This window comes from Platichthys flesus, chromosome 12, assembly GCF_949316205.1.
Source record: "Platichthys flesus chromosome 12, fPlaFle2.1, whole genome shotgun sequence".
NCBI classification, from domain to species: Eukaryota; Metazoa; Chordata; class Actinopteri; order Pleuronectiformes; family Pleuronectidae; genus Platichthys; species Platichthys flesus.
This window is the reverse complement of record NC_084956.1, coordinates 11,765,315-11,776,497: the sequence shown is the minus strand read 5'-3', so window position 1 is coordinate 11,776,497 and position 11,183 is coordinate 11,765,315. Positions and strand designations below refer to the sequence as shown.

At 41.3% G+C, this 11,183-nt stretch overlaps 1 protein-coding gene across 1 annotated transcript; it reads left to right on the top strand.

The window, feature by feature from the left end:
• The first annotated feature begins 322 nt into the window (after positions 1 to 322).
• On the top strand, positions 323 to 7,107 carry cxcl12a (chemokine (C-X-C motif) ligand 12a (stromal cell-derived factor 1)). Its single transcript, XM_062401110.1, has 4 exons — positions 323 to 445; positions 2,071 to 2,188; positions 3,140 to 3,223; positions 4,914 to 7,107. Exons 1-4 carry the CDS (start codon positions 379 to 381, stop codon positions 4,939 to 4,941), a joined length of 297 nt encoding a protein of 98 aa, XP_062257094.1. The 5' UTR covers positions 323 to 378; the 3' UTR covers positions 4,942 to 7,107.
• Positions 7,108 to 11,183: the final 4,076 nt, after the last annotated feature.

Sequence of the window (11,183 nt, the reverse complement as noted above, 5' to 3'; positions counted from 1 at the left end):
GGCTGCGTAGTCAAGCCCGTCAGAATCACCCCAATGAAGCAGGAAACAAGATAGTTGTGTTACAAAATAAGAGCATCCACAAAACAAACGCTGTGGAAACAAAGTCAACAATCGCTGATAGATTTTGTGAACTACACACTTTGTACTTAAAACATCCGTTTTGTTTGGTTGCATCTTTTTACACTTTATCCATTCATGAGAATCAGATACATGCCTTTTGGGCTTTTATTTTGTCATCCAGCACCAGAAGTGGCTGTGTTTTCCTGGGTGGTTTGACAGTGGAGTTTAATTTAACTCTCCTGCACCGGGGTCCCATCAGTCACATCTCCTCTGGACTTTACTGAGAGCAGGACCAACCCTCAGTGGCATTAACGCAGAATGGATATCAAAGTGTTGGCACTCGTGGCTGCGCTCACTGTGGTGACATATGCGCCTCTAGCTCAAGGTATGGACGTGTTTTTGCTCTTTCCCTTGTCCGATCCGCTTTATTAAGACTTTTATCTGCAGCTGTCGATGAACAATAACCAGAATTAAATGTAACTTATAAAATACCATTTTGATTGTTTCCTTGGAAAGATTCATTTCTATTCATGTGGCAAAAATGTCATTAAAGTTTGCGTAAAAATGCACTACTAGAAAGGAACGTTAGATCTGCTTTCCATTTCACAACTGTTGACTTTATGTACTTAATTAAAACCATAATGGACTTTTGTCAATAATATAATATGCTTCATATTATCCTATTTAAAAAATCTAAATCAAAGTTTCTGGAAAACTCTGAAAAGCCTAATTTATATTTACATGCAATCAAAATACTTTTACATTTAAATTGAACATTCTTCTTCTGTCTTTTAATTCATTTTTTTTTCATTATCATTACCACATTAGATTAATGTGTGTTAGCTTGTTCTTCATAGGGCGAAAAACATAAACAACTGGCTGCACATGTGTTTTCTTGCTTGCTTGTAATGAAATTCCGCTTCTTCAATGATCAACGTGTGTATTTGTTCTGCTCTTTGTTTTCATTACGCGCAAATGAGGCAGCAATAAGACAAAGAGCCGTGTAGTCTTCACGGCGTCACCAATCACACAATTTGAAGGTGTCGCTGCTTTTATTGTGGTAATAGCTTGAGGCCAGGTGTAAAATAAATAATTAGCATCGCGGTTAATCTACCTCTGACCATCTGTTAGTGAGACCTCCTGCCCTCCATTAGCTTCACTTTCAGACACTTTCTACGAAGGACATTCTTGTCCCGATTGACCTCCTCCCAAAATGTAGTATAGCTTTTTAATTTCACGTTTGATTTTCCTCCGTTGTAAACTGTGGGTTTTCTCAAATAGAGAGTAAAGAAAAGAAAACATAATCCTATTTATTTTTCCACATTACTCAACTGTGTACAAACCTGCAAGCTGAGGTTGTAATGGAAACTTTGAACATCCATCATAACGTTTTAAGGACCACACAGTTGTGTATATGACTGAAAGAATTTTAGTGTTTGTGGGATCTACAAAATGCTGATATAAATATAAGAAAAGGTTTCTGCTTGAGTTTGGAGAAAGAAAGAAAGAAATCAGTAATTACTTGGGGGGGTTCACTCAAAATCTGAAATTAAAATTTCTCTGATATAGGGCCCAACAATCTGTAGTAGGCTCAAAATCCTTAACCCCAGACTAGGATGAGGAAAAAATAAGGAAAGAAAGTTAAAAAATGGCTCCAGCCATGAGCAGACCCAAGATGAGGGTTTAAATCGGACAGCTGTGCAGTGTGCGGGCTGTTTGGACGTATGGACACATTTCTGTAGAATTGTTGTGGCTCTGCATGCAATTTCAAAGATAATATGAAATATGGATTTATCTGCTTGCTATATCATTACATTTTTACCTAATTTGATTGTTGAAATAATAATAATGATCAATCTTACTCTTATCCTATATCATGTAGTATCTCAGTTACCACTGGAGATTATTACCTTCATATAATCTATTATTTATTTTAATCATTATGAAACATGCTTTGCTTTAAATATTTCTTTGTGTAACTGATACTTAAATGTTTTTTTTGTTTCTTAGCAAAGCCCATCAGCCTGGTGGAGAGATGCTATTGCCGCTCGACAGTTAACAACCTTCCACGGGGCTACATCCGAGAGCTCAGGTTCATCAACACGCCCAACTGCCCCTTCCAAGTCATGTGAGTATCTTTTTTCATACTGATATCAATGTGTGGCGCTCACACTGACACGCAGAGGTGCACGCTTTCTATCCCGGCACTTAGAAATCAGACAGGGTCCCTCCTCGTTGGACATTTCTCACCATCAATCTCCGAGAGGTGACAGGTTAGAGAAAGGAGTTGTGAATGTGTGTGTACACACACACGCCCCTCTCTCCCTCGGCCTCATACACATCCAGAGAAAGCAGGAGATTTTTACTGTCACATCCACAGGAAGTGCTCCGTCTATGGAAGGTGGAAATTGGATGCAGTTTTGTTTCCAGCATGAAAGCAGAGTTGTGGGTTCTAATTGGGTGTGCTTCTCATCTGCTTGTCACACAGTGTTTCCTCTGCATATTGTGCTTACAAACTTTCGGTCTGATCCCATTCATTGTTTTGGCCGGTTCTGGCTGAATTTACAGAAGGGACACAGCCATATACTGTGGTTGATCACAATGGAGCGGAAAAGAGGGAAAAGTTAAACAGATTTTTGTGAAAAGCAGCGCCAACATGGAGACATATGATCCAGTCTTAACCCTTCCTGTTAATAACCACCGGGGTACGCTCGATTTAGAATGTAGCCTGCAGCCGTAGGTTGATGGATGGACTCCTCAGCCTTCATCTATTCACATTTTTAGTGCACATTCATTAGGTCGCTCAATCAGGGCTGATCTTTGAGAGACAGCACCTGAATGCACACATGTTATACGTGAATAAATGCAACAGCTTCACAAACACGGGGAAGAGTCGTTGGTCATTATCAAACTCTGATACACTCCTGTGAAAAAGCTCCCCATATGTGTCGATGTGGCGGGCTGGTGTTAATTCAGGCTCATTGATAACAGCGTGTCGACATAGTGTCATGGTGAGTAATTCACCCTTTTATCTTCAGCTCTGCTATAATGTGGGAATCTTCTCTTTTTTTCTGATCAGTGCCAAGCTGAAGTCAAACAAAGAGGTGTGTGTGAACCCAGAGGTCCGGTGGCTGAAGCAGTACATGAGGAACGCTATCAACAAGTGAGTGCGCATTGAAATCAGATTGTGTGGATTGTGTGCTCGCAGCAGCAAATGCTCCTGTTGTCTCAGACAACTCGTCTGAAGCCCTTCAAGGTCACTTCCACTCTATAGACATTTAAAGTAAAGCGTTGCAGGGACACAAAAAGTGCATATGCGCATGTGGGCATCTATCAATGGACCATTGTTAGAGTGACAGCTCATGATTGCCCAACTTATATCGTAGGCCCAACTGGTTACATGCTGATACATGATCGAGTGGGAGTAGAGGCAGATTCCACTTTCGCACACAAACTGTGGGTTTGATGTGGGATGATACACCATTTAATATGTTCTCAGTGTAATCTTATTTCATCACTGTAAGTACTATACCCATGTCTGAAAATGCCGTTTTACTGAATATACACTTGTGCTTCACTTGGATTTGTTTTAATATGACACAAGAGTGCCATTGTGCAACTTTGTACAAATACCTTCCTCCTCTACTCATGGACGTTAAAGCAGCTAAACATCCAAAAGTCCATAGGAATGCTATCCTGCCCTGAAGATCGAGGCACTTTTCTTAAAAACCCTATGGCACCGTGAAGTTTATGGAAGTGATCAGCTTCCATTCTTAAGTCGGTGCAGTCATATACTGCCCCCCTCATCGGGCAGATAAACAAACTGTGTCCTGTGATCTGGAGGCAGATAAAGATTAGTTAAAAAAGGCAGAATGCTCATCAGTCCTCTGCACTCCAGCTCCTGACGTGCACTCTCAACGCCTGCAGACTGATCCTCCCACAGTCCTGCGGTCAGACTGTCTGTCTTGAGTCTGATTGTGGAGCGTTGACTTGTCGAGGTGTGAACAGTCCCCTGCATAACAAAACAGCTCATGCAGAGAGTCGATGGCGCTCATTCACAATGGATCAGGCCTTATGTGGTTCCAATTAGGGACAAATGTATTTACAATGTGTAAAAACGCACACGATTGTAACGCTGCACTTAAGTCTAGTAAACAAAACCGTGATTACTCTTTTTTTTTCAAATCAGGTGAAATGGGACTCAGCATTTAAACCAGAGTAAACATTTCGAGTGGCCACCCACGATCAAGCGTTTGGGTTGCAAACGTGTGCACATCCCTGTGCAGCCGCTGCAAATGAGCACTCCGTAAAATTACATCTTTAGAAGTTTCCGAAAACAAAACTAAAAGCAGCCACTAATTGAACAAAAATACAGGAGCTGGTAATGGCTTGCTAACTAAAGGAGGACTGAATCATATTCTAAATGTGAATATAGAATAAAATCAACCAAGCACCAAAATCAGCAATAATTATAGGTCGGAAAATTGCTTTGTAAACGTTAAGCAGCTGCTTTCATTTGACAAGAAATGTATTTAAAGTCAGACTTTTGGCCATTTCCCTTTATAACCTTGGCCTCCAGTCATGGCTGAACAAATACTCATTAATTTTCACTTGGTGTTTATTAGTTACAGGTTAACAGCAAGAGTTTGTCCAAGTGGATATGATGCAAAACCTTATTTTTGTCACCCTGCCAAACTTATTTGTTTTATAATCTGTTCTTCTTGTTTTTAATGAATTAGACAGAAAGCAACCAACTGTGTTATAGTCAGCCCCGAATATGTTTTGACGGTGTTGTCTTCACATCCATTTTGCATTACGATCAAACTCATAACACATTTTTCTCTTCTTTCCAGGATGAGGAAAAACAAGCAGGCCAACTGAAATAAAAATCCCGCAGAGATCCTCCTGAGTCACCACTGAGGATTGGGACCCTCCTGAGATCATCTGGTATGTTGAACAGCACTTATCCCGGCCGCCGGGCTGACGCGGCCATTTGCATGGAACGAATCTACGACCCCTTCACCGTGAACACCGATCCACCAGCCTCCACCACCGTCTGTCGCCATCACCACTTTCACCACTTTATAGAGGTCATAGATGTTATTAGTGTGAAGTGCAATTATATCTGTGAGTGTATGTTTTTCTCAATATAATGTATATACTTTCTTGTTAATGGACTTCAACAGTAAAGAGCTATTTTTGGAGATATCTCTCGTTCCTCTGGCCTTTTCTGTCATTTAGGGTAAAGGACCTATACCTCAGGGTTGGGTCTGAGTCAAAGGGTTTTTCTCACCACCAAACACGAGGCAAATGTCTAACTTGCAAGTAGCAAAAGAACTGGAGCCTGCTGAGCCAGGAGAAAACAGATTTATCTTAACTAAACCTAACCTAAACATGAGCTCCAGTAATTTTGATTGCCTCTGATTTTAAAATGTAATGTTTGGATTCTCATCTAAAAACCGAGGAACACAGCGGCAGAGTCATATTTCATGTTTAGTTAATTGGGAGCATGATATTTCAGCGGGGGCCAGCTACCCCCAGAATGATTATACACAACGTATTCAAGATCCTAGTAAAAATGGTAATTACAATGTTTTTGTGGTGGAAATTAGGATGCCAAAAAGGGCCCGAGCATTTCCCGAGCCGGTGAGCAGCTGGATCCCAAGTATGTTTAATGTAGGAGCCAATAAATCTAAAATATGGTGGAATCCTAAATCAGTGTCAGTCAACCAATCATCAAAAGATGTACTCTGTTTGAAATAACCTCTTAGTATGAATGTCCATTTGAAAGAAGGGTGTACAGAAATTTTGAAAATAGTTACAGATTCAATAGTTAAAACTCAAGGCCGTGTTTTTCTACAGCAGACAAAGTAGCACCAGTACTGATTACAAACCCATGTACCTAGATGTGACTACCCAATACTGTCATGCAGATAGCAATGCACTTTATATAGGATGTATTAATGTTTTAACAACAAAAAATGACTATTACTCACTCAGTCTGATCATTCAATTCTGTCTTCAGTCTTTATTTTTTATGTCTATCTTGCTCTTTCCCGTTCCTTTCTCATTTTTTTTTATCAATGAATGTGCAGCTGCATTTAGGGAAATATGTTCATCCATTCGTCCAAATCTCCCCCTCATATGTGAAATGAATATGATACAAATGTTTTATTTTTGTACTCTTTTATGCATTTATATATTCAGTGCAACATTTTTAAATGAAGGAATTGTACTCTCACAATCGAGCCATAAACAGTCGAAGTAAAACTTGTCAGTAAAAAAAAAGGAAATCTTTAAAATGTTATAGCTACTCTTTTAATATATGATGTATGTTATGAGTATTTTCATAAATATAAATATATGTATACACGTTTATTCGGCTTTGGGACTCCCTCATGTTTTTAGTCAGTGTAACGCAGGCTTTTCCAGAGCCAACACACACAGCTGGAGGAATCTTACTGTACCAGTGGGTCAGAGGGTAAATCTGAAGCTTTGATGTGAGAACATGTGTTTAGCTTTACTCACAAGGGCAAACCAAAGGCAAGGACAATGATCCTGCCTGTGATTTAACTATTAACTCAACAAGCGGCCATTAGGAAAACATTAGGGCTGAAAAGGGATGAACTTTTAACTTCCCTCTGAGGGCATTATGTGGGGCGGAGCACGGTAGTATATGTGGCTCGCTGATAGAAACATAAGGGGGGGAGATAAACGGCGCTGAGTGGCAGCACGCAACTGGTTTTGCGACATTTGCTGTCCAGCTTTGAAGTCCAGTTTAAACGTGATAAAAATCCGAGACAGGAGGAGATAGAGCCATTGATTTGTCTCAATTTGGAATGGAAATTGATCACATACTGTATAATCACTGCCTGACCTGATTGTGTTCGACTGTGTGAAATGTGTCTGTCTGCCGGAATCTGCAAGTAGCAATACATACTTTCCTCCTCTGCAATGTTAAGATTAAGCTTCACATCTCTACCACTATAAAGCATTTAAGATAATGGTTCACTGACAAGATTTGCATTAAACTTTATACGACAAATAGCTCACATGTCATTTGCATTCTATCTTATATATAATAATGCTATGTATAATAATAAAAATAATAAAATATGATGTTACTACACACTAATCATCACTGACTTATGTGTGGTTTCAACTAATCAAAAGCAGTGTTTTCTTGGGATCACTGCCAACACACACTACTTAATGCAGGTGGCGTCACCAAACCTATGAAGCCTGATGTGTAATAAAAGGCCATGTAAAAAGTTTAACTTGATAATTTATGTGCACGTTACATATACCTGCCAGTAGAAACCACTAGAAAAAATGCACAAAATCTTTGAGAAGCTAGTAAAGCCAAGTCCTTTATGTAAAACGTGATGTGCGTGAGAGACAAAAAACAGTGAATGCAAACATATAAAGAAGTCTCCTTTAATCAGGAGGCTTTACAGAGTAAATTAGGTGTTTTAAAGCACTAATACGTCTGCACACTGGGTTTACTGAAGTGAAACTGAAAACATGATTAAATGTCTTATTGGCAGATTTACATTACTGATCTTCCTCAGTGCCATGTCGGTGCTTGAGGCCAACTGGGCACTACGCCTAAATAAACATATCCCAGATCTGTTCACACCAGCGTGTTTCACACCTTCATCACCAAACCTGAGAGACAAGTCATCTTCCTCTGATTCACGGAAAATCCGGGAAAAAGCTACATTGTGAAGCGAGACTTTAGTCAAAAAGTTAATTAAAGTCAGGGTTACAAGGCTAGATTTTAGAATACTGTGGATACAAATAATGAAACCTGAAGGTTTGTCAGCGCCATGAGCTGTACAGTCGTTACTGCACTGGTTTGCTGAAAGGCTGAGGAATGTATGAACAGGACCAAACATATGAAATTCATATTCGGCATTGCCTTCAAAACTCAGCTGGGGTTTAGGGTTCAGCCGCAATGTCACCGAAAAAAACTGACACCTTGACAGATGACCAAAGATTTGTCGTGTGAAATGCAAAAAGAATGACACGTAAGTGAGCGGCGAGAGGAGCGAATGTGCTCGTTTCACTTGCACTGCATGGTCCCTCCATCTTGAGGAGTGTAAGGGCTCCCAGATGTGCAGCCAGTGAAATTCCACTTAGTGGTTATTCATCATGAAAATATAAAAATTGAACATTCATGTGTGTTTGTGTGCAAGTGAGTGTGCATGAGAGGGTAACAGGGGTCAACGAAAGCCACTTCAAGAAAGTCCCAGTGAATATAGCTCTCTCCGGTCAGACCAGTTTTTAATAAAAGCTACAAGGTGGTAAAGTTAAACTGGGGTCACTTTTAATATGTGTATGTATATGTGTGTGCGTGTCTGACATCACTTCTCCACTCTACTCCATGACCATTAACTTTGCTGTAGCCTACCTTTAGCCACTCTGGCAGCTGCACACTGCAATTTCAGGGCCCTTAAAATGTCACCACCCTAAAAGACGAGGCATCACAAGCACTGCCCTGCGGAGCGTGTACGGTGGTCGAAACGCAGGAGCCTACTCGTCACCGGAGATTGACCACGGAGGAGTAAAATTGCACAACACGACAGCAATCAGTAGGAAGGAAATGAAAAGTATCAGGCCAGTTGTTGTGCAGCTGTGATCTGAAACATGGGAATTGTTTGAACTGGCAGGACGAGGATGTGACTGCACACAGATCTGGTTTTTATTCAGTGATTTGTGGTTCACTGGACGTCTGATTATATTCGTTTCTGCTATTCTGGTTTGCCTGATGTAAACTTCTTTCACCCCAAAGTCACATGATGCAAAACATTGGATTGAAATGATGTAGTGGTGTTGCTCTGCAGGATGTTCGCAAATCATCTCTCCAGTTCTTAAGCATTTCCAGAGCCTATTAATACGAGACCTGGTACTAGTTCTGCATGAAAACATTTGATCCCCCCAAAAGGAAACATGACATTTGCTGTTTAACCCCCTCAACAATTAGCATATGAGCACCAGGTCAGCTACTGCAGAGCAGACACTCAGCTGTCATGTGGCATTGATTGATCTTTGGGTTTCTTTCCTGTTTGAAGGGTTGTTTCAACAAAGATTGAGATCTAAAGAAACCTTAGCCTGAGAGATAACAAAATGATAATAATGGGATATTTAACCAATGTTTATTGCTGTCTGCAAAGCTCTCCTTTCCCCGATATGTGATGCCATACTATACGTTTTCCGACATGAACGCCATAAAACATCCCCACAAGTGTTCTCCAGACGTTGCTTTTCATGTATGAATAACACAGCAGGAGATCCTCTGGGCAGAAGCATTCACAACATCAGAAAAATCTCCGGATTGTTCAGACGAGGGGTGGTGGAGTTTGCAGGAGGGCGCTTGTAACGTATAAATTTTGTTTCGGAGATCACATGTTTTTGTTTATCACCAAAGCTCTCTAACGTCATGGTCTTTCCAGGGTGACATATTCCTCTAAATCATCTATGTGCATGGTACCTTCTTTTTGTCTCGGGTTTACTTTTTCAGTTTTGCTCACGTCGTGTGTTAGAGAGGCCATCAATGCCCCCGCTCGCTTGCGGGTGAATCCTCTGGATAATTTCCTGCTGTATTTTCACATGCTCTCACTCCGACAGTCTTCAGAGTTTTTACTATGGTGCTGGGAGATAATCTGCAGCCACTAACTCTGATGTTTGATCTCACATACAGCCCCTCAGGATTATTTCAGGAGATTACCTGGAGTTCAGTATGTATGTGTGAAAACAGCTATGTAAACATTACCCAACCTCCAGCCCTCAGAAGATAAACCAACTTAACTGCGACTGTGATTCTGATCCAGAAAGTTCCTTCACCAACACTTAAAATATCTGAGAGATCGACGTGTCTGCATCTGGAGAGTGTGAATCCACAGCTCCCGCTCTTTCTCAACCACATTTCCCTCCTGCTCCCCCCTTCTGTTGTTATTTACCCCCCTTGTCCCAGAGCAGGCCACTGCCCTGGGGCATCGGCTGCACCAAAATCATGCTCCCCAAGGGAAACATTAGCAGACTTGTAGCTGTTCTGGTATCAGATGACCCGTAGCACATTTCCACGAGTGCACACTCATACACTGAAAAGTCCCATGTAAAGATTTGTAAATTACTTGTTGATTGTGTAGAGGGGGGCCGCGAGTGTCGTTAATTGCCTCAACACTGCCAGTGACCCGCCAGAACATTAATCACAATTATGACAAAATTACTCAGCTGAACGTCTCTGAAGAGTTTGTTCCTGCGACGGATGTTGAAAGTGACCAACATGCATTGTGTAATAACAGTTGCATGTGTGTGTCTGTTTGGGAATGAATGGAAGGCTAATAGAGGGGCCCCTATGAGCAGTTAAAATAGGCCCCCTGCAGACTCTCTACCTTTCATGTGCTAATATTGCAGAGGTTATGAGTTCCAATACTATCCATCGCCAGGCATGTTTGAATGAGAGGAAAACACACAGCACAGCACAGGACGCGGGGCCTTCCCTCCACACAATAACACATTCCTCCAGTTTTCAAGTCCTGAATAACCACAGCGAACCCTGGATATTAGGTACGTATGACACACAAAGGACACACACACTCGGGGGACAGTAGGAGGCCCCGAGAGAAACTGAAACACCCTCAACTTTAAACTTTACCCACATTTCACACACTGCGCTGCCCTTCATCTCCATTCCTTTCAGGATTATCACCCACGTCCCAACTGGTTGATCTGCGAATTGGTGGGTTTAATCTGTTCCCATGTGGAGCTCTCAGCGCCACGTGACAGCCAGAGAGAGGGAGAGAAAAGAACATGGGGGATGTGACTAACCATGAGAAGAAAGAAACAATTACACCATTATCTGAAGATGAAACTGATGATACTGTACTTGCCTCATCTCCAGAACCACAGAGTACATTTTTCTTCATGAGGTCGATCGCTATAGAGACTCCTCTGTCGGGCTGCAGTGTGACTCAGTGCCTGAGCACGCTGTCCAGATGCGACAGACAGGGAGGTCTGATGCCTAATGCCGTCAACTAATATTGTTCATCCTCAAACAATTAAGTGTTCCAGAAGCAGAATGAGAAATTACCCAGAGTACATCTGAACGGCATTTACAT